Source organism: Delphinus delphis, chromosome 6 (genome assembly GCF_949987515.2).
Source record: "Delphinus delphis chromosome 6, mDelDel1.2, whole genome shotgun sequence".
Classification (NCBI taxonomy): Eukaryota; Metazoa; Chordata; class Mammalia; order Artiodactyla; family Delphinidae; genus Delphinus; species Delphinus delphis.
Window position 1 is genome coordinate 31,657,995 of NC_082688.1, and position 23,830 is coordinate 31,681,824.

At 40.7% G+C, this 23,830-nt stretch overlaps 2 protein-coding genes across 3 annotated transcripts in view; one reads left to right on the forward strand and one right to left on the reverse strand.

Moving 5' to 3' along the window:
• Positions 1-14,021, forward strand: part of TEX10 (testis expressed 10) — a 55,776-nt gene extending 41,755 nt beyond the window's left edge. The window contains exons 12-15 of the mRNA XM_060014431.1: positions 5,479-5,559; positions 7,185-7,366; positions 12,407-12,617; positions 13,890-14,021. Of these exons, the coding sequence (XP_059870414.1) occupies positions 5,479-5,559; positions 7,185-7,366; positions 12,407-12,617; positions 13,890-14,003 (588 nt within the window). The 3' untranslated portion in view covers positions 14,004-14,021. The remainder of the gene's footprint in view (positions 1-5,478; positions 5,560-7,184; positions 7,367-12,406; positions 12,618-13,889) is intronic.
• The window catches only part of INVS (inversin), a 143,597-nt gene continuing 133,787 nt past the window's right edge, over positions 14,021-23,830 (reverse strand). For both annotated transcript variants that reach the window (XM_060014430.1, XM_060014428.1), the window contains 3 exons: positions 19,594-19,823; positions 18,755-18,826; positions 14,021-15,783 (listed from right to left, as the gene is read on the reverse strand). In XM_060014430.1, coding sequence (XP_059870413.1) covers positions 15,635-15,783; positions 18,755-18,826; positions 19,594-19,823 — 451 coding nt within the window. In that variant the 3' untranslated portion in view covers positions 14,021-15,634. The remainder of the gene's footprint in view (positions 15,784-18,754; positions 18,827-19,593; positions 19,824-23,830) is intronic.

Sequence of the window (23,830 nt, forward strand, 5' to 3'; positions counted from 1 at the left end):
GAAGCATTTTCAAACTTAGAGAAAAATTATAACTGCAGGACAAAGAACTGTTTTCTTAGACTATTTGACAGAGTGCCCATACCTCATACTTCGGCATACAGGCATACTTTATTTTAAAGCACTTTGCAGATACTCTGTTTTTTACAAACTGAAGATTTATGGCAACCCTGCATCGAGGATGTCTGTTGGTGTTCGTTTTTCCAACAGTATTTGTACACTTCATGTCTCTGTGTCACATTTTGGTAATTTTTGCAATATTTCAAACATTTTCATTGTTACTATATTTTTTATGGTGATCTGTGATCAGTGATCTTTGACATTACTATTGTAATTGTTTTGGGGCATCACGAACCATGCCCACATGAGATGGTGAACTTAATAAATGTGTGTCTTCTGACTGCTGCACCAACCAGCCATCCCTCATCTCTCTCCCTGTTCCCTGAGACACAACAATACTGCCATTAGGCCAATTAATAACCCTACAATGGCCTATAGGTGTGTTCGAGTGAAAGGAAGAGTTGCACGACCCTTACTTTAAATCAGAAGCTAGAAATGATTATAAGCTTAGTGAGGAAGGCATGTTTAAAGCCAAGATAGGCTGAAAACTAGACCTTTCTGCCAGTTAGCCAAATTGTGAATGCAAAAGAAAAGTTCTTGAAATTAAAAGTGCCATTTCAGTGAACACAGGAATGATAAGAAAGTGAAACAGCCTTATTGATGACATGGAGAAAGTTTGAGTGGTTTGGATAGAATATCAGACCACCTACAACATTCCCTTAAGCCAAATCTAGAGCAAAGCCCTAACTCTCTTTGATTCTGTGAAGGGTGAGAGAGGTGAGGAAGCTGCAGAAGAAAAGTTTGAAGGTAGCCGAGGTTGGTTCATAAGGTTTAAGGAAAAGAGCTGTCTGCATAACATTAAAAGTGCAAGATGAAGCAGCTAATGGAGAAGTTGCAGCCAGTTATCCAGAAGATCTAGCTAAAATATTATTGAAGGTGGCTACACTAAACAGCAGGTTTTCAGTGTAGACAAAACAGCTTTATATTGGAAGAAGTTGCCATCTAGGACTTTCATAGCTAGAGAGGAGAAGTCAGTGCCTGGTTTCGAAGCTTCAAAGGTCATGCTGACGTGTTAGGGGCTAATGCAGCTGGTAACTTTAAATTGAAGCCAACCCTCATTTACCGTTCTGAAAATCCTAGCGCCCTTAAGAATTATGGACTTCTCTGGTGGTGCAGTGGTTAAGAATCGCCTGCCAATGCAGGGGACATGGGTTCGAGCCCTGGTCCAGGAAGATCCCGCATGCCGCAGAGCAACGAAGCCCATATGCCACAACTACTGAGCCTGCATTCTAGAGCCTGTGCTCTGCAACAAGAGAAGCCACCGCAATGAGAAGCCCGCACACCGCAGTGAAGAGTAGCCCCTGTTCGCTGCAATTAGAGAAAGCCTGTGCGCAGCAACGAAGACCCAACGCAGCCAAAAATAAAATATAAATAAATAAATTATTTTAAAAAAGAAGCGAGCAGAAAAAAAACAGTTAAAAAAAAAGGAATTATGCTAAATCTTCTCTGCTTGTGTTCTGTAAATGAAACAACAAAGCCTGGATGACAGCACATCTGTTTAAAACGTGGTTTACTGACGATTTTAAGCCCACTCTTGATATCTTCTGCACAGAAAAAAAGATTACTTTCAAAATATTACTACTCATTGACAATGCACCTGGTCACCCTAGAACTCTCATGGAGATGTACAATGAGATTATTGTTTTTTTCATGCCTGCTCACACACATCCATTCTGCAGTCCATGGATCAAGGAGTCTTTTAGACCTTCAAGTCGTATTATATAAGAAGCACGTTTCGTAAAGCTATAGCTGCCATAGATAGTGATTCCTCTGACGTATCTGAGCAAAGTAAATTGGAAACTTTCTGGAAAGGATTCATCATTCTAGATGCCATTAAGATCATTCGTGATTCATGGCAAGAGGTCAAAATATCAGCATTAAGAGGAGTTTGGAAGAAGTTGATCCCAACCCTCATGATTTTGAGGGGTATTCAAGACTTCAGTGGAGGAAATAACTGCAGCTGTGGTGGAAATAGCAGGAGAACTAGAATTAGAAGTGGAGCCTGAAGATGTGACTTTTATTGTAGATATCTCATGATAAAACTTTTAATGGATGAGGAGTTGCTTCTAATGGATAAGCAGAGAAAGTAGTTTCTTGAGATGGAATCTACTCCTGGTGAAGATGTGAAGATTGTTGAAATGACAGCAAAGGATTTAGAATATTACATAAACTTAGTTGATAGAGCAGTGACAGGATTTGAGAAGATTGACTCCAATTTTGAAAGAAGTTCCATTTTGGGTAAAGTGCTGTTGGAAGGAAGAGTCAATCTATGTGGCAAATTTTATTGTTGTCTTATTTTAAAAGAAATGTCCACAGCCACCTCAGCCTTCAATAGTCACCACCCTGGTCAGTCAGCAGCCATCACCGTCAAAGCAGGACCCTGCACTGTCACAAAGATTATGACTCACTGAAGGCTCAGATGATGGTTAGCGTTTTTTAGCAATGGAATATTGTAAAATTAAGATATGTACATTGTTTTTATAGACAATGCTCTTGTACATGAAATGGACTACAGTATAGTATAAACATATCTTTTATATGCACTGGGAAACCAAAAAAATTTGTGACTTGCTTTATTGTGATATTTGCTTTATTGCTATATTTATGTTATCGCAGTGGTCTGGAACCAAACCCACAATATCTGGGGTACGCCTGTATTTGTCTTAAGACCATTCCATTACGTAAACACAATATAGTCATCAGAATCAGGAAATTAACATTGGTATATTACTGTCATCTAATCCTCAGACTTTACTCCTGTTTTGTCAGTTGTCCCAATAATGTACTTTAAAGGATCCATCTGAAATGATTCATTGCATTTAGTTGTAATGTCTGTTTAGTCTTTTTCAAAATCTGGAATAGTTCCTCAGTCTTTCCTTGTCTTTCGTTGACGTTGACAATTTTGAAGAACACAGGACGGTTATTTTGTAAAATTTCTCTCAATTCAGGTTTAATTTATTTTCTCATGGTTAGATCAGGTTATACAAATTTGGCAGGAATATGACATGAGTGATGCTGTGGTTTTCTGATTGCATCCTGTCAGGTGGTGTGTGGTTTTGATTTGTCCCATTAGATGTTCACTTTGATCACTTGAGTAAGTGGTATCTGTCCATGTTCTCCACTTTTTACTTCTTCCCCTTTGTTATTAATAATATTTTATGAGGAGATACTTTGAAACAATGTAAATATCCCATTCCTTTTTGGTCTTCGAATTTATTCATTTATTTATTTTTGTTAGTATGGTTTCCTGTATTTTCCAGTGGGTTAAAATTCCTTACTATCCTTATTAATTTTGATACTCTCATGTTTGCCATGGTTACCTCCTGAAAGCTGGCTTTTTTGTTCTTTTGATACATCCTCATTTTTCTCTGAGTACAGTTGACCCTTGAACAACATAGGTTTGAACTCTGCAGGCCCACTTATTTGGAGATTTATTTCAGTAGTAAATACTACAGTACTACATGACGCATGGTTGGTTGAATCTGCAGCTACGAGGAACCTCAGATATGGAGGGCCGACTATGAAGTGATATATGCAGATTTTCGATTGCATGGAGTGTCGGCACCCCTACCCACTCCCCCCTACATTGTTCAAGGGTCAGCTTACTTCCTTACTTTCTTGTACCACAAATTGTTACAGATTCATGTTGTATTTTCCCTGTCCCCGCCCTGCAATCAGGTATTTCTTTAAGAGGCCCAGTTTTCCTTTAAGTGGAGAATGGATTTTAGAAACCAACTTCTGGACTCTTAAGTGTGGTCATTGCTATTAGCTGTTGCTGTTCCCATGCCCTATCAGTGAACAGAAATCAGGAACACAACACCCCTGGGTTCATTCTAGCTGTCTCCTTTTCTCTTGTACCTGCCTTTTCTGATGGTGGGAAACCTGACTTCCATTTTGCTTAATATATTTACCTACTTCATCAGTTACTTTGCCTGTAATCAGTCTCCTTTTGGCGCCACCCCTTTCCCATGCAGGCATCTTCCTTATTGCATTTGAACTCCAACTCTTGGGGACAGTGTGCCTCCATTTGTTAATGGGTAGCCAGCTCTGGGCCACTGAAGCTCTCCCACCCACTCTAGTGGTGATGTCTAGCTTCGCCTCATGCAGTGTCTTTAGAACTGAACTGTTCAGGAAGGGGAGGGGAGGCAGAAGGGAAGGGATTGAATGATCATTTATTATTGAATGGACCTTTCAAATATGATTTATCATTTATGAGTGAAAATATTCATTACACTCATTTCGAAGTAGAAAGATGGCATTGGAAATATGTTGTTTCCGTTGTTACCTATAGGTTTAAAAGATAAGACAATTGTGGGCTCCCCTGGTGGCGCAGTGGTTGAGAGTCTGCCTGCCGATGCAGGGGACAGCCCCGGTTCGGGAGGATCCCACATGCCGCGGAGCGGCTGGGCCCGTGAGCCATGGCCGCTCGGCCTGCGCGTCCGGAGCCTGTGCTCCGCAATGGGAGAGGCCACAAAAGTGAGAGGCCCGCGTACTGCAAAAAAAAAAAAAAAAAAAAGATAAGACAATTGCCATGTGAAAACTCTGGGTGGTCACTCTACAAGAGGTTTTATAGAGACATAATGGATAGAGCTGTTGATTTTTTGAGGACAGTCCTCTTGAATTTATCTTGACTCTTCATTCTCTTCCTAGAGTGATATTCTTTCCACCAGTCTTATCTTTGTCTTTCCGTGGGATTTTTCTGCATACTTGATTTTTGGTACTGAATTCCATCAGCTTCTGGAGTTGTGTTGTGATTCTTTGAAGGACTTGATGCTGTCCTTCCCTCTTCTTGTTTTCTTGAGAACTTAGAAAATGAAAAATACTAGAGATTTGATTCCCACCTCATTCATATTTTTCTTCTTTTCCTATAGACTATTTTCCTTTTACCTTTAGGGAATAAGAGGCAGCATTATAATTAATTTGAACATGGTATTTTCTGAATTATAAGTTTTTTCAGTGTTATATTTTACCACCAAATGGGAGAAAGGCTTTTGTCTGCCCTTTGTTCATGTCACTGAGATCTCCTATTGTAGCACTTACTTAATAGAAATGTAGTCTCTGCCTTGGTAGATTGTAAGCTCCTTGAGGGCTGTGAGACAGAAGAGTTTCTCTTTCTTTCATTCCTATGCAAAGCACCTAATAGGCCTAGCTCAGTGTTCAGTAAATGTTTAATAAATGAATTATTTGGAAAACTGGACCATTTATATGAGGCTTGATTGTTTGACATCTGCATCTTTAAGTCACTTTTTGTTAAGTTTCCTTTTAATATATAGAGCAAGTAGATTTAAAAAAAAAAACTATTGAACTTGTTTCTGACTTAAAATGTTCTGATTTGGTATTGGTTTTCTCCTTTTCTGACAGACAGTTTGTCACAATTTATTGGTTATCCCTGCCCGAAGCCAAAGCTTTGACATCCTGCAAAGTGCCATCAGTAAGCATTTGGTAAATATACTTAAAATTTTTTTCTGTTACACAAAAGCATAGCATTGGTTAAGATTGAGTTTGCCATAACCAAGGAGAGAGTGAGTGTCCAGAAGTCTAAGCTTAATAATTTCATTATGCTGAGGTGAGAACTGAGAAATCTTGGTGTTTTTCCTGGCTGTTACTAATTAATTCTGTGACCTTGGGAACATCTCCTCTTTTGCCAGGACCTTACTTTCTACATCTGAGCAATGAAAGACCTCTTATACCTCAGGTCCTTCTGACTTAAAATGCTTTAATTAACACGTGCCAGGTGTCATTGTGTTGGGAATCCAGCATCCGTACTGGGGTTCAGTTTCCACCCAGAAGGTTTGGGGTGTAAAGTAGGGATGTCACCTCACAGGCTCAAGGCCTGGTCACTGGAAGCAGTGAGCTCAGCCATGAAACTGACTTGTCTTTTGGCCAGTGGGTGTCTCTCGTTCCCATTGGCATTAAATTCTCATTAGGTATGCCTGGGTTTTGCTTTTAACTTCCTCCAACATTTACACTTTGCCCTTTGGCTTTTACTATAATGATGTGAGGGGCGAGTCCAAAACTTTTATCTTCCGGGGATTCTCACTTGTTTGGATAATTTTACAGGCATGTCTACACCGCCTTTTCTTTACTTCCCTCGAGTTGGAAGACTACTACGTTGACTCCTCAGTACTCTTTTCTTCCTGCTATCAAACTTCTAATCCTTATACACTGTGTCTCCAAAGATCCCCATCTTTTTTCTTTTCTTTTTTCTTTTTTTTTTTACTTCCACTCCAGAAATTTATGCCCTTTGACTACGTTCACTATTCTAGTAAAAGATCAACATTCCAGTGTTGATCTGGCCACTTCTTTCAGACAGCCTGAGTAAAGGTTAAGACCTCAGAACCTACAGAGTTTATGATAACTCAGCAGTAGTTTGCAGGAGATTTAAGCCATGTATACATGCAGTTACAAGTTAGAGTCCACCTTAATGACAATTTATACAGTAGAGTCCAGGTGAGTTAGCATACCATGATGTCCCTTATCTGGGTTTTGGGACAGTGAAGCAGTCAAGTGTGAGTATAGTATTATCTTACTCCATTATAGGTATTTTCCTTAGTTATGTCTGAATGACTGGTTAAATCAAAGGGCAGGGGAAGGATAATTGTAAAAGGAACTGTGGTTTGTACATTTAATTACCTGGGGTGGGGGTGGTGCCAGATATTAGAGTTTTCCGGTCTGAATAATCTGAAGGTCATGTAAATGTGATTGCTGGTATCACGATCTTCTTTGGATGTATGAAATAATCCTTTTAAATAATAGTATTTCTGTCCATCAGTAGAAATTGTAACATCTAGAAAATTTTAGGAGACTTTGTCATGAAGGGGAGGCAGTGGATTGGGTTATTAGTATTTCTTGAGTTTGCATATTTTCAGAGTCATTTAACGTAGCAACTAAATTCTCAAAGGAAAACAGGATCTTAAGGTGTGGTTGGTGGCATGGCATGTATTATGTATACACAAGTTTCCACCAGTAGTGATGGAAGGTTAACTCTCCAGATAGTGGTGTTTGGTTTTATTCTGGGGAGAGGGGCTGTTGTGAAGAGGTCATTAATCTCATTTTTCTCTGCCTAGGTTGGGTTGACTGTAATTCCTGACAGCACGGTGGGCTGTGTTTTGGGTGTTATCTGTAAGCTCCTGGATCATACGTGTGTACTTAGTGAGACGCTGCTGCCATTTCTGGCTTCTTGTTGCTACAGTCTTCTTTATTTTCTGCTCACTTTAGAGAAAGGAGAAGCAGAACATCTAAGAAAGAGGTAATAGTTTTTGTATTCTTAAACTTTAATTTTTTTCCTACTTGTTCAACTCCCCTCAATCAGTCAGGCAGTTGGTCAGTCATTCAATCTGTAAGAGATATTTCCAAAATCTAATTCTCTTTTAGAGTTTGTATAAACCTAGCTAGCTTTTCTTTGTTCTTTTATGAATCCCCTTTGTGACGGTGAGCAGTCTTAGTTTTTTTTTTCCCTTTAAGCTACAAATTTGAAAAGTTAGATGGCATTAGAAAGTTTCCTGAGAGCTTTCCTTATTAACTTTGCTATAGATCTGGCAAGAAAAAAAATTCTACTTTTAGAAAGATGAGCTTACTATTAGTACAAGCCTTTGTATTTTGTTTTGGGCTTCATTAGAACTAGCCAGCATGGATTTTTTTTTTTTTTTTTGCGGTACGCGGGGCTCTCACTGTTGTGGCCTCTCCCGTCGCGGAGCACAGGCTCCGGACGCGCAGGCTCAGCGGCCATGGCTCACGGGCCTAGCTGCTCCGCGGCATGTGGGATCCTCCCGGACCGGGGCACGAACCTGTGTCCCCTGCATCGGCAGGCAGACTTTGAACCACTGCGCCACCAGGGAAGCCCGCCAGCATGGATTTTTAAATTCTTGGGTTTAAGGAAATTGTTCTAAGATGCTAGTGTTTTTAATTAGTACTTTTGCTCCTATATAATTTTTAGACTAAAGCTTCTAGGATAGTATAGAAGATTTCACTTTAATTTTCAAAGAGTGTTCTCATGCTTATGTTCTCATTGGTATGCTGTTAACAATTCATTGCAGAAGGTTTTTTAAAAATCTAACAGATGAGCAAATATAAGAAAATAAAAATCATTCTATCACATTTTGACATTTGCCTTTTTTGAGCTTTTAAATGTCACCAAAATATACATATGATTGTATAAAACATTTCAATAGTTTAAAGAGTATAAACTGAACACCTGTTTAACCAACCTCCTGGTTCAGAAATAGAACATCGTCAGCACACTTTTTCCACAGTTACATTTCTCTTCTACATCCCCAGAGATCACTTCTGTGTTAGTCACTTCCTTACCTTTTTATTTAAAAATTTTATGTGCATTTATAAGCAGTTTCATTTTTGTTTTGCATATTTTAAGAATTTGATATATAAGAGGAATTATACTATATGTATTTTTTGTGACTTGATTTTCATCATCATTTGTGAGAGTACTCATGTTGATTCGAAGATGTATTTCATTCATTTTTGTTTCTCTATACCAGGAGTCAGCAAACTTCTTTCTGTAAGGAGTCAGTGAATATTTTAGGTTTTTCAAACCATAACGTCTCTTGTCAGAACTACTCAGCACTGCCCTGGTCATGTGAAAGCAGCATTAGATGATACATAAATGAATGGGTGTAGCTGTGTTCCAATAAAATTCTGTTTACAAATACAGGCTGTGAGCTGGATTGGCTGTGGTCTAGTACCCCTGCTCTGTAATCTTCTGTTATATGCATGTACTATAACTTACCCATTTTACTGTCAACAGACATTTGGATTTTTTCCATTAAGTGTGTGTATTTAAAACTTTGTACATTTCACTGTTAATATCCTATAAAATTTACACATAAACAAGCGTAGATTTGATGGTACTTTTCTTACCATCATCAAACTTTCGGGCCTGATAGTTCAAGAAAAGGCTTTGTAAATAGCAAGGAACTTCTCAGGGTTCTAAAAATTTTATAATGAGCATCCCCATTTATGAACTATGTATATTGCTGTCTGTCATTTCCTGTCACTTGAAATGTAGCCCATTTGTGATATACTCTGATAAGAAGTTTCAAAGATCTTTTTTAGTTTCTTATAGAAAAACATCCTTTGATTTTACATGGTTGGACTGAACAAAATTCACTGTATTTAATATTTTGCCTCTGTAAAATTCTGTTTTTAAAAGTGTTTTGTACTGTGTATTGAGTTTGATATGCATCTCTCAGGATGACATTAGTCACAAAGAAGTGTTGGCAGTCAGTCTTAGGTACTTAAGTTTCCCTTTTGGGCTGCTCCTACCCTCCTAGAGAAGGTGTTTGTGAGATTACAAATAATGAGAGTGCCAGTCAAACTACTGGGAGCTTTTGATTTCACAAGTGCTGACCAAAAAATCGGGCTTGACCAATTTGAGGTATTCAAATTTGAGTGGCCACTGTACTTTGAAGAAACTATTCTGTTGTCTTCTGGATTCATTGTTAGTAATGAAAGATCTGCTGTTCAACTTAGCCCTTTTGGTTCCTAGGTAGTAATATATTCTTTTTTTTTTTTAACATCTTTATTGGAGTATAATTGCTTTACAATGGTGTGTTAGTTTCTGCTTTATAACAAAGTGAATCAGCTATATGTGTACATATATCCCCATATCTCTTCCCTCTTGCGCCTCCCTCCCTCCCACCCTCCCTATCCCACCCCTCTAGGCGGTCCCAAAGCACCGAGCTGATCTCCCTGTGCTATGCGGCTGCTTCCCACTAGCTATTTTACATTTGGTGTAGTGTATGTATGTCCATGCCACTCTCTCACTTTGTCACAGCTTACCCTTCCCCCTCCCCGCGTCCTCAAGTCCATTCTCTAGTAGGTCTGCGTCTTTATTTCCGTCCTGCCCCTAGGTTAGTAATCTATTCTTTTCTATGGTTTCACTGTTTTCTCTTTGTTGCATTGCAAATCAGGGTGTATCCTAGTGTAGGTTTGTTGTTATTTATCCTGCTTGAGACTTAGTGTACTCCTTTAATCTGAAGACTTAATGTTTTTTCTTCAGCTGTGTTTTTATTTCTGTTATCTTCCCCACTGTTTCTATTCTCCCCTAAAAGCTCCTTTTAAACATAGGGAGTTTCGCATTCTGATTCTTTTGTTTAATCCTTCTATTGAGTTTTTATTGTATCAGCTATTGTTTTCTCTTTCATCTATTTTGAGTTTTTACTCGGCTCTTTGTCATTCTTGCTTTATTGGTGTTAAAGGTCTTGTCAGTTTGTTCTGTTTGCTCTCTTTCTCTCTGGTGTGGGAATTCTCTCATTTTGGGGAGCAGATGGGGCTCTGGAGGTTGTCTCTAGTGGGACTGAACAAACAAGCTCATGTTTTGGATTGTATAACTTTCTCTGAATGCATCTTTTGTGAGAGTTTGTGGAGGTTGTGGACACCTCCCCATGGGGCAGTTTCACATTTGCATTTTCCTGGCTTCCAGCTCTATGCAGGGAGCCCAGTTCTAGCTCCCTGCTTTCCATACCTGGGGCTGAAGCCTCAGCTTCCAGCATTGTTTGTTGGCTGTTGAATACTCAGCCCCCAAATCCCATATCCAGTTCTGTGCTCCTGTGTATCTTCATGAGTTCTGGCATAGTTTCTGGCACCTAGAGATATCAACCATTCTGGCTTTTGAGCTTGGCTGTATTTTTGTTTTGTTTTTTAGAGTATATTATCTGTATTTCCCTGTGTTTGGGGAGTGGAGGGGGGTTGGTTGGTATTATCTGACCAGAATACATCAGAAGTTTGCAGAGTTAGTGGAACTCCTGAAAATTATCTGTGAAATATTGGACTTTCATCAGTTCCTTTAGAGTGGTTTAGAACCATTGCTTTATGTTGACCTAAAATCTCAACTTCATAACAATTTATATAGAGTTGGTACAGTTATTTCTGTGCATGACAACTCTTAGAAAACCCTAAGAATGGCTCTTCAAATGGTATTACTTACATCATTCATGGTACCCAGGTCTCTCTTCTGTTTGGCCTGACAGTTTTCTTCAATTGTGGTGTGTGAAGGTGGAATTCTGAATTTTACTCATTCATTCAGTATACTTGTATTTGGTGTAATGTAGAATCCATAAGCTCTTTTAGCAGTTTTGATCCACATTTGAAATCCACTGAAGTTCAAGTAGAAAGTGAATATATTGGATCAGTACAGTAGTAACTTATTAAAAAGAAAACCGAATGGGTAGGAATTGTGGAGGTAGGAATTTGAAACCCAGCAGGAACCAAAGCAGCTTCCTCTATTCTTTTTTCTTCTAAGTTTTGTAGTCTTTAATCTCTGTGCCTTTGCCTCCTCATTAGCTATGTCTACAGTCTGGCTTTCTCTTTTCTCCTTGCACATGGCTGTCCTAACCTGGCTGTGCATGAGTCCACAGGCTGAATAAAGTCTCTTCAAATAAGAGGATCTGTTTGGCTTAATGGATTTGGTATCTACGTTTGATGCAATTGCTGTATGTGGAGTTGGGAGGGGGGTCAGATGGTGAAAGGTCTGGAGGTAGGCTTTCTTAGAAAGGCTTGGGACTGGGAGGATTATGCACTCTTGGTAGAGAAATTGTAACAGGCTAAGGTCAGAGCTTTTAGCAGCCAGTGAACTTTTCCTCCAAAAGGATATTGCTCCATTTAATTGACACACTTCTAGAATGTGGTTAGGCCACTTACCTCTATCATAAAACATTTTTGTTCCTGTTCTTTAAAGATACTGAAAGAATGATGCTCACTGAAATTTGGATTTATTTACCATCTCTGGCCTGTAATAGTTCCCTTACTGGCTGTTTTCTCAAATCCCTTTGGTTCCTTGTGAGCACATCTTTCTCTGGAAAGCTGCCCTGTTCTAACACATTGAAGAGACTCATAATCCAGGTCAGAGGCTCAGAGTTTCATGAAGTTCTTTTCTTCCCTTTTTGCCATTGGGACATTCTTATTCTTTTGACATTTGGTGTTGTGTAATAGACAGTTGAATAGTGTCCACTGGTAGAGAATAGTACGCATGTATAGATCATTCTGTGGTGAATGCTGTGTTAAATATGATCACTAGGGCTTCAAGAATGTCTTGTTAAGCCCAGGGAAACGCTGGTTGCTAGGCTTCCTGAAACCTGTAAAATAGGGGAAGCAGCTGATTCTTCACTGCATTTGCTTTTTTAGCTCTGATGAAACCCAGTTCTTATTAGTTTTGGTTTCTGGGGTTTTATCAGAAAACACCGTGTTTCTTAAAAGGACATTTTCAGTCTTGGGAAGTATGGAAAGGGCACTTTTCCTGTATGCGTTGGTTCACTGACTCATTTCTGTTTTGTAGGGACAAGCTGTGGGGCGTCTGTGTCTCCATCCTGGCACTCCTGCCTCGAGTGCTCAGGTTGATGCTACAGAGCCTGCGGGTGAGCAGAGCTGGACCTGAGGAGCTGCCTGTGGTGGGCCAGCTGCTTCGCCTGCTGCTGCAGCACGCACCCCTCAGGACTCACATGTTGACCAATGCCATCTTGGTGCAGCAGATCATCAAGAATATCACAGTAAGAAGCATGAAACAAGGGCTTTGTACTGTTCATACTAGATTCATGGGCATGGAGGTGCTCTGGGAGGCCAGCGTTTCTGTGTGTTGACGGACTCCTGGAATTAAGCCCAGTGTGGTGATTTCTTAGGGCTTCCCCTGCCGTCTAGTAACTGACTGTCACTTAACCAGCGGGGTGACTTTGATTGCAGAATCAGTACTAAAAACCGTAAAATACTCAAACTGAATTAAGGTGGCAGGCAGCTTAGTTGGAAAAAGTACAGGCATCAGAGTCACTCCTACCTGTTTTGTGATACAGATTCTATTGCTTAACTGTGATAATTTGGCAAGTTGTGTGGGGTTGTTTTTTTTTTTTTTTAACCTATCTGAGCTTTGTTTTCCTAGCTGTAGAAATGGGAATAATAGCAACATTGTTGGGTTTTGTTGACCATTAAATGAGATCGTCCAAGTAAGGTTTATACTGTAACTGATAGTTACTAAGCACCCAACAAATGTTAGCTGTCATTAAGGAAATTGAGCAGGAATAAACTAAGGCCTATTTCTAGTCACTTAGTTCACTGGAGAGGCGGAAGAAGTTGGAAGTTGCAGGCTTCAGCTTTGTCTAATGGTTGGTTCTCTGTGTTCACCTGGGGTGGGCAGTTCTGTTTATTAAGGATTCCCTTGGTGTTTTTGGTTTGGGAGAGTTAAAGTGAGGTTTTTTGTATGGGCCTTTGATTGGAGGGGGTTATTAATTGGTATATGTAATAATACTTCAGAGTAATAGAGCTTATACCTACATATAACAAAAGATGTATTCTGAATTTTCTCAGTAATGGAAGAGGATGCAGAATTCAGAAATAGTAGAAGGGAAGAAAAGTTAAGAACTTGGATCATTCCGAGGTTGGAGAATCAGCCAGTCTCTATAAGAATGACAAATTGAGACCTGTTGAATCATCAGTGAATGTTACGAGATTCTACAATGCGAAGGGGCGGAAGTACAGAGTGTAGGGGTGGTTAATGGTGAAATTTCATTAGTCCCTAGCAAATGTGGGAGGGAAGAGACCCAACAAGAAACTGGTAGCACTTAATACTTGAGGATGAAACTAGGAATTTTAATTACCTGTGGTAATAATACCTGATTAATAGGTTCCTTTTTTCAGTGAGATTTCATTTGATAATTTATAGATGAGGATACTATCGCAAGGACTGTTTGAGATCTTGTTTGGGTGGGGGAAAAAACCATCAGGAAGCCGTTTTGGTACAACTCTCATATTACTCTTGTTTTTCTCTGCAGACATTGAAGAGTGGAGGTGTTCAGGAGCAGTGGCTTACAGACTTACATTATTGCTTCAATGTGTACATCACTGGGCATCCCCAGGGACCCAGCATGTTGAGTACAGTGTATTGAAAAGGCACTGTGGCACCTCTGTTTGAAATTGTTTATTCACATCTAATTTTGAAGAGACTGATGTAATAAATGTTTGTCATTAAAGCTGAACTTTTAAAGAAGTTGTTTATGAACCTTCCTTTGCACTGAAATAGGAAAATAATGCTTGGGAGTTCCCATTGATGCACAGGCTGGCTTCCTGGACTAGCATGTGATATGTGGTAACGGGTATTCTGTATTTCATAGTTAAGTATATATAAAATACAAAGCGATAATATGGTACCTTCTATTGTATAGTAAGAAATAAGCTCAGTCTTTGTGGTCCCATCTAGGCAAACTTTATTCTTTTTGTTCTCAGCCCCAGTTCATTCAGACAGCAACAAACTAAACTAGTTTTTGGTTTGGTTTTGTTTGGGAGTGGTTGCTTCTCACTCTGGAGTTGTGTTTCCAGAGGATTTCTAGCAAGATTTCAAAACAGTGCTCCCATTTGTTGTGGATTTTCCTGTACCTAAATGGTCCTTGGTCTGAGCTGGGTAACTCTTACAAAGTGGTTTTCTACTAGTGATCCATTGTAAGAGTTCTTAATTTTTGTTATAATCATTTTCATAAAAATGAAGTAATTTAGTTAGCCAACTGTAAAAAATCCAGATAATTAAATAACACTTCATTGCTTCCGATCTCTTACTGTCAGGACAGGGGTGGCAGTAATCTTAAAATGCAAGCAGTTCTAGAAATATTTGTGAGCCTAATATGCCATTGTTTCTGCCTGTCTACATTCCTAGTAGCTTTGCCCTTAAAAAATGTGAAAAAGCCCACAATCACTGGATTTTATTTAAACCATGTGTTCTTAGCTAGAATGCATAGTTAGCACAGTTTCCCATGCCAAAGGAACAGCATTTTGACAAGGTTGCTCACCTCTGCAGGTCAAGCAGAAAATACACGTGGAAGGTTAAGGCCTGAATTGGCACCCCGTGCATGAGTGCCTGGTCTGTAGACCTTCCTGACTGAGGCCTTGGTGCTGTGATACTGCTGGTGCTCAGCAGAAGGAACGCCATTCACAGGACGTGGCAGCAGCCTGTGGTCTTCAGAGGCTGACACGGCAACTGTAAAATGTAAGCAATCAACAGTATACCTATTACAGTCTTACAGTGTCTAACAGCAAAACACTGGGTAAAAATTAAAACTGATGATGTTGGAATAACAGGATGTGGTGTCTGTAATGAAGTCCATTGCATTAGCTTCCAGAAAAGTAGTGAACTGAAGGCATCTGCTGTGGGACAGGCTCTTCCCCATCTCATTTAGGTTCTTCACTGGAGCCAACAAACCAGGCTTGCACCAGTTGAGGAGAAATCCCAACCCAGCAGCGTCTTTAGTGCTCACTTCCTTAGTTTTACTTAGACTTAACTTATTAGAAATACTCTTTTCCGGCCGTCCTCACAGACATGTAGGCACACGGGCAGTTTTGCACAGGTATAGTTTACCCTGGTCCTTGCAGCACTGGCTAAGAATTTACAAAACAGTGCTGTGTAACAGCAGAAAGAAAACACATTTCTCTCGGTTGTTACCACATTTTCAGGCTAATAAGCCTTCAGGCATGGATATTAAAGTTTTCCCAAAGTGTAAACGCTAATCAGAGAATTCTGCACTAGCTATTAGAACCGCCCCCTCCGGGCACAGTCTTCCTCCATAGGCAGTCGAAGCTTTGTTTTGTTTCTTGATGGGTTAGCTGATTGCAGGTTATAAGAAAAATTCTTTGATCTTCCACTGTTCTCAAGGAGGTGTATACACTGCAAGTTGCTCACTGTTAAAAACAAATACCAGATATTCAGATTATTATTATTGCTACTATTATTATTATTTTTGGCCATGCCGTGCGGCATGCAGGATTTAGTTCCCCGACCAGGGATCGAACCTGCGCCCCCTGCATTGGGAGCGTGGAGTCTTAACCACTGGACCGCCAGGGAAGTCCCGATATTCAGATTATTAATTTTAATGCTGAAGGACAGAGTTGATTGGTGGGGAGGAAGAAGGGTTTAGGTTGGATTATCTATGGGGCTGAATAAGGTGATGGCTAGTTTATTGTAGAGACAGGAGGACGTCAGCCCTCCATTTTCCATCCTCTCAAAGATACCTGACATCTTTAAGGAATAACCCTGACTATGAGGGGGCAGCTGCTTGAGGAGGTAGGACTGGAACTTAGGTCTTCAGTCTGCCTGGAATAACTGGTATGATATTGCTTTCTCTGTGCATCTCTGTAACATAACACAAACATATCTATCATTTAACTTTCCCTGTGCCACATACTTGGCTATAGTCCATTCTAGAAAATAGGCTCCTTTGAAAACTATTCAGGTGATAGAATAATAGGCATATCAAACAAAGTGGATTTTTTTTTTAGGCCTTTTTATGACTTTGAAATCACAGAGTTACAGGATGCTACAGTTGAAAAATTTTAGTGGTGAGCTCAACCCTCTCTCTCACTTAACAAATGAGGATACTGAGCCCCCGACCAGTTAAGAGAACTTGCCGAAGCCGTACTGCTGGATGTCGCTCCTAAGTGGAGCAAAGAAGCAAACATGAAAGGTGAGTAGTTTTTAAAAAGTTACAAAAATATGTCTTTCTCTCATCTGGTTTTATTACTGTTACTTCAATAAAGTTAAAGTGAACTGTTTGGGAACTCTGGTGTGTTTGTGGCTGCCTTTGTTGTATCAAGTCTTGAGCTGTCATCTGCATACCCCTCTGCAGGTGGGCAGGAATATTCTGCGTTCATACAGGGGGTACCGTTTTTAGTAATCACTTAAGCCATGGTTATTCCATTCGTTGGAATGGAATTTTTTATTTAGAGGAAATTCTTTTATTTTTAACAAGAAGGGCCCCCAGATTTAGGACATTGGTATATATATGCTCTCTGGTCATGACTGTGCTGCTGTTCTCTGTGGGTGTGGGTGGTTTGCAGGTGGGTGTAGAAGACTGAGGAGAATGTGATTGTTTGCCTCCTGGATGCAGGTAGAGAAACAGTCCAAGGAGTTTGTTACTGTGCTCTAACCAGCTCACTTTCTGCTCCTTGTTTTAAGAGGTAAAGGCACTAGTAAAGTCTCTCCCCAAATTGAAGGGGTTAGGAGCCACAATCTTCACTCAGATATATGAGCACCTACAATGTGCCAAACAATGTACTAAAGCTAAGTAGAACAGTGAGCAAAATCCAAAGATCCTTAACCTCATGGAATTCTCAAAGCAAAAATTTCTATTCACGGTAAAGACTAAAATGAGTGGTTTGTCCTTCTTGGTTCCATTTGCCATCTGTGATTCTGCATTGCAGAAACCTACTTACATGTATGTCCAAGTCATGCCCATTTCATGGAAATTTATAGACTGTATTCTGTATAAAACACAGGCTGCAGCTAACTAGCTAGGAGCTCTGGTGACCATCAGCCTTATTCACAGGTTAATGGTTAATGTGGGTAGGGGGGCCTCATAAAACCTTTGTCCCCCAAGCTTAGGTTTAGGAAAAGATTCTCTTTGGTCCTCATCTGTTTTCAAGCCAGTGTAGGACAAACAAGCTGATAGTTTATATGACGTCCTAAGAAACCATTATTTCTTTTATTTATTCTGTCCTTTAACTGTGAGTCCTTTAACTAAAAGCCTTTATGCCACTAATCACCTTCATTTTTAAAGATTTGATAGTCCTGGACTTTTGAGACAAAGTAAAAAATGCTCTGATTATCTCATTTTAATATCTGATTATCTAAATGCTACTACTTAAGTAGTTTTATCTGACAATGTGTTTTTGAAACTATTCTTTAATTCACTCAAGTGTAACTAGAGGTTTGTTTTGTTTGTTTTAAACCTAGAACCATGGGCCTGATTCCTTTGAAAGTCTCTAATTGCCCCTGATTAGCCTGTCTATATTACATGAGTTGCCCAACTCTTATTAAAGCTTTGGCAGTAATTACTGTCCCCCCACCTCTTGGTTTTCCCCCCATCAAAAATAAATGAATGTTAAAGTTCACGCTGACAGTCATTGTTCACCTTCCCAGCTGTGCTCTGTTCCTGCAGGATGACTGTGGATCAGGGACTGGGGGGAGTGTGTTGCCATAGCCACCCATGAGAAACACTGGACCTGGCATTAACTGCTGACAGCACTGAACTTATCACCCAAATTTAATTCTGGCATGAATGAAGGGGCCCTGAGTAAAACAGTCTTGTCTTGTGGCTAAAAAGAAAGTTCCTGAGCTGCTCCTGTATGAGTGGAAGTGTGCACAGTTGAGCCTGAGCTGGACATGCTATTAAATATTAAAATATTAAATGCCTCCTTAGGGGGCCCTAAAAGGCAAAAGTCAGAATCTATGGTCAAGGGACTCCTTCCCATCTTTGGGAAGGAGCTGGAGGATCTTAATGTGAAACCAAAACAGAGCAAGAACTCCCAAGGTATTACTTTGAAGAATGACAGTATTTGTGTTTCCCCCTCCTGTATGTGAACAAGTATGTAAAAGTGATGAGTAATAGGTGCCACCTGTTGCTTCTGCTGGAGGTAATGTTATTACGCTTTCGCTTGCAAAAATAACTTGCCTCTTATGGAGAAGAGATGTTTATTATAGTGGTAATTCCATGAAAGGGGGATGAAGAACACATGTAATCCTGAAATCAAATGACTCTTGGAACCCCTGGCAGTCTGTTCTAATGTCTTCCACCTTTGGGGATGAAACAAAAAAGGGAACTGTTTCCCCACATGGTCTCCCCACTCTGCTTTGCCCATGCAGTGGCTGCCTTACCTGAGTTGAGACCCAGCACAGAATGGGCTTTTGAAGATCTTGTGGGCTGATGTACTTTTCCTTCTTGAGAACCTGAAATCAACCAACAATGATCATCTATTTCTGACCAGTGACAACTGTGGCCTGACCAAGTTCTGAATTCTTTACTGAGGTGAAGGCTTGAGCTTGCAGGTGTCTGCCAAGATAGATTAGGCATGGTGTGGAAAAACTACATAGGCCTGTCCGGGTCAAGTCTGCAGATTTTGCTGCCAGGGCCGCAGATCTGTTTGTAAGGGTGCCCTGACTTAACTTTTTTTCCACTGGGGAGCTAGCCAGTCCTGTTCTCTGAGTTTATTTGGATGGGCACTTTGCAGAGCTGAAAGTGTTTCAGTATGCAGCAGTTCATCTGCTAAACAAGTATGTACTGTAGGGCTTGGATCTGGGGTATTCCCACAGACAGGCAACTCTGTACTATCTAAGCGTAGGGAAGTCAGTGTGAGGCAGGCAGGGTCTGCCTGGGCCTGGAGTCCTCTAAATGGAGAATTTTAGGAAAAACAGGCAGCAGCCTAGAGCGGTTGCTGTGGTGAGGCTTTCAGTCATGAAGCCCAGCAGACAATCTCTTGGCTGTAAGGCTTTCTCGGGTGAGATACCAGAATACCTCATGAAACCAATTCTGACCCAGAATTGCTGGAAGGGAGGCACTAATTATGATGAGAATTCTGTTGGTGCCTGGAAGTTTACTAAAGTTCCTACCTGAATGGAGGTTTGCCCAATGTAACTAAATCCTGTTTTCAAATTCTGATGTGACACACTCTGGGGGTGCTTGTTGTAAACTACAAAGTACCCAGAAGGACAGTTACCGTAGATCTGCTTGAGCACTGAGTGCCTGGTGGGCTTGGTGCCTGAGCTGCCCTTGGGTGGACTCTTGGTGGTCCTGCTTACTGCCATGGCCTTTGGGGGTTTCAGTTCCAGTTCCTTCCTCCAGACCTGGAGGATCAAAGCCATGTACTCTCGGTTCCATCTGTCCATATCTCTGGTTCCAAGCTGCTTTATGTGCAGAAGGTGGGACAGGTGCTTCCTGAGCTGGTAGCTGGTGGGGTCAGAGGAGGGGAGAGACTTTAAGATCACAATATTGAGAAAACCAATGTTCCTTAAAGTTCCTAGAAGCTATAGGAAGAGTAGTTGCTGAACTCTTGGGAGATTCAGTCAAGCTCCCGTTCCTAATTTCACTGGCAGTATGTTGAATGTTGAATTCTGTCTTTGTCCATCAGTACTTCCTAAACTAGGAATCAATCAGATGGGTCCTTGCCCTCAAAGTGGGATAGGCCAATGTGTAAACAAATGCAGTACGAGAAGTACTATGTGAGAGCAAAGAGCTAGATGGCTGATATTTGTGCTGGGTTTTAAGGGATGAGTAGGAGCTTGCTAGGCAGGGAAGGGCATTTTAAGTAGCAGAACTGGCATGAGCAGAGGTAGATGCATTTGTGCAGGAATGTTAAAGTGAGATGTGTGTGAAGCATTATGTATTGGGTAAGGGAAGGAGGCTGGGAGGCTGGGCTACATTGTGGAAGCTGTGTCAGGGGAGTTGAGTCATAGCCCAGCCCATGGCTGAGTGTACCTCCTACCTGGCCCCTACCTGATCAGGAAGGCTGGCCAGACCACCTGGAAGCTGCGTAGCCCGTCCAGCAGTGCTCAGGAAGGGTGTACGGTAGGCAGAGCCGATCATCCACAGAATAAAGCCAATAGCACTGTTCAGCCAGGAAACTCGGGGAGCAGGCCAGTTTGAATCAAGACCACAAAGAGGCTCGCCACCTTTGGAACCAGTTGCCCCCACTCTGCCTGGGCAGGAAAAGTAATTCATAGCCCCAGCCATTGCTGAATACAGCCTTCAGCCTGTCCAACCAGGGAAGCTCACCAGAGCACACAAGAAGCTTTGTAGCCCACCCATCAACCTTTCTTAACGTAGCACTTGAAGAGAGCACAGCCCGTGGCTCCCCCACTCCACCCCAGAATAGAGCTAGTGGCTGTGTCTGGCCAGGGAATTCAGTGCACAGTCTTTTACCCAGTTTGGGTCCCTGAACAATGAGCTGTGCAGGCCCTGGGCCTGTCCTACTGTCCCACCAGAGCAAGGAAACTAAATCATACCCCTGCCTACTGCTGAGTGTAGTGCCCAGTCCTGGCTGTCTAAGTAAGCCTGATCAGAGAGCCCGGGCAACTGCGGAGCCCATCCTGTAGCCTCACTTGAGGAGGGAACCAAACCAACAGTCCTGTCCAACTGTTCGCAGCCAGCAGTGGCAGCACCCTCCTCCTCCCACCCCCTGCTCCACAACCTCAGGGTTTGGGCAGTGGCCCTGCCCCCAAAGAGACAGCAAGCCCCACCTGCTCAAATACATTACCAGCAGACACATCCAGAAACCCAAACTGAGCTGACTGTTGAAGAGTTCAGTTTGCTCTCTGCCAAAGCAAACCTGGAAGAGGAGCCTGCTTATTCAAATGCACAGATGCCAACATAAGGAATCAAGGATACAAAAAAATGAAAAAACGAAACAGGTAAACATGACACCAAAGGAAACTTTAAAAAGCTCTGAAAACTGACCTTACAGAAATGGAGATCTGTGAACTGTCAGACAAAGAATTCAGAATTCTCTTAAACAAGTTTAGTTGTCTGTGTGATCTTATAGTTCACTAAACAAAATTAGACAAACAATGCATAAACAAAATGAGAAAAAGTTCTAAAAAATAAAAACTATCAAAAAAAAAAAAGCCAAATCCTGGAGCTGAAAAATAAAATGCCTGAACTGAAGAAATCAATAGCTTCAAAGGCACACTTAACCATGCAGAAGAAAGAATCAGTGACCTAGAAGACAGGACATTTGAAATTATCCAGTCAGAGAAGGCAATAAGAAAAAAAGAAGTGAAAAAAGCCTATGGGAGACGTATGGGACACAAAAGAAACAGTATCTGCATTATGGGAATTCCAGAAGGAGAAGAGAAAGGGACAGAAAGTATATTTAAAGCAATAATGGCTGCAAACGTCCCAAACCTGAGAAGAGAAATAGACATCCAGACCCATGAGGCTCAAAGGACCTCAAATAGGTTGAACCAGAGTAGGGCTACACTGAGACACATTATAATTATTAAAAGTCAAAGACAAAAATAATTTTGCAAACAGAAAATAGAGAAGTTACATACAAGTGAACTCCCATAAGACTATAAACAGATTTCTTGTCAGGAACTTTTCAGGAAAGAATGGGATGACAGGTTCAAAACATTGAAAGAGGGCTTCCCTGGTGGCGCAGTGGTTGAGAGTCCGCCCGCCAATGCAGGGGACGTGGGTTCGTGCCCCGGTCTGGGAAGATCCCACATGCTGCAGAGCGGCTGGGCCCATGAGCCATGGCCACTGAGCCTGTGCGTCCGGAGCCTGTGCTCCACAACGGGAGAGGCTACAAAAGTGAGAGGCCCGCGTACTGCAAAAACAAAACAAAACAAAACATTGAAAGAAAAAGACTATCAACCGAGAATACTATACCCAACAAAGTTATCTTTCAGAAATTAAGGAGAGATAAATACTTTCCCAAATAAGAGCTGAGGGAGTTCATCACCACCACACCTGCCTTACAAAAAATGCTAAAGGGAGTAAAGTAAAAGGACATTAATCATCTTAAGGCAGTGTAAAACTCACAGGTAATAGTAAACATATAGTCAAAGTTAGATTCTGTAATATGGTAATGGTGGTGCATAATTAACATACAACTCTAGTTTAAAAGTAAAAAAAAAGGTAGTAAAAATAACCATAACAACAGTAAGTTTTATTGGATATGCAATATAAGAAATATTTATGTAAACTGTAACATAAATAATCTAAAATGTGAAGAGGGAGAAGTATAATATTTAGCAGTGCTATTGAAGATAAGTTAACAGTTTAAAATAGGGTGTTATTTTAAGATATTTTAAGATACTTTATGTAAGCTTCATGGTAACCACAAGGGAAAAACCTGTACTAATTACACCAAAGAACATGATAAAGAAGTCAAAGCAGACTGATACCAAAAGGCATCAAAACACACAGAAAAGATAGCAGGATAAGAAATGAGAAACAATGGATCAACAGAACAGCCAGAAGACAATTAACAAATTGCAATAGTAAGTCCTTACCTACCAATAATTACTTTAAACATAAATGGATTAATTCCTCCAATCAAGACAGAATGGCTGAATGGATTTAAAAAAAACAAAAAACAAGATCCAATGATACATTATATTCAAGAGACTCATTTTAGCTTTAAACACCCACACACACAGTGAAGAAATGAGGATATTTCAAGCAAATGGTAACCAAAAAACACACCCAAAAACAAAAAAAGCAGGGGTAACTATAATTATATCAGACAAAACAGACTTTAAAAATGTTATAAAGAGGGCTTCCCTGGTGGCGCAGTGGTTGAGAGTCCGCCTGCCGATGCAGGGGACACGGGTTCGTGCCCCGGTCCGGGAAGATCCCACATGCCGTGGAGCAGCTGGGCCCATGAGCCATGGCTGCTGAGCCTGCGCGTCCGGAGCCTGTGCTCCGCAACGGGAGAGGCCACAACAGTGAGAGGCCCGCGTACCGCATTAAAAAAAAAAAATGTTATAAAGAAACAAAGAAGGTCATTACATAATGATAAGGGGGTCAATCCATCCGGAAGATATAACAATTGTAAATATTTATGCACCCAACATCAGAGCACCTAAATATACAAAGCAAAACTACCAAAGCTAACAGAAGAAATAAACAGTAATAGCTAGGGACTTTAATACCCTACACTCAGCAATGGATAAATCACTCAAAGGGTCAAAGAGGAAACTGGATTTGAACACTATAGACCAAATGGACATAACAGACATATAGAGAATAGTTATCCAACAATCAGAAAAAACATTCTTCAAGCGCACATGGAACATTTTCTAGGATAAATCATGTGTTAGGCCACAAAACAAGTCTCAGCAAATTCAAGAAGATTGAAATCATACCAAATATCTTCTCTGATCATAATGGTATGAAATTAGAAATCAATAATAGGAGGGAAATTGGAAGACTCATAAATACATGGAAATTAA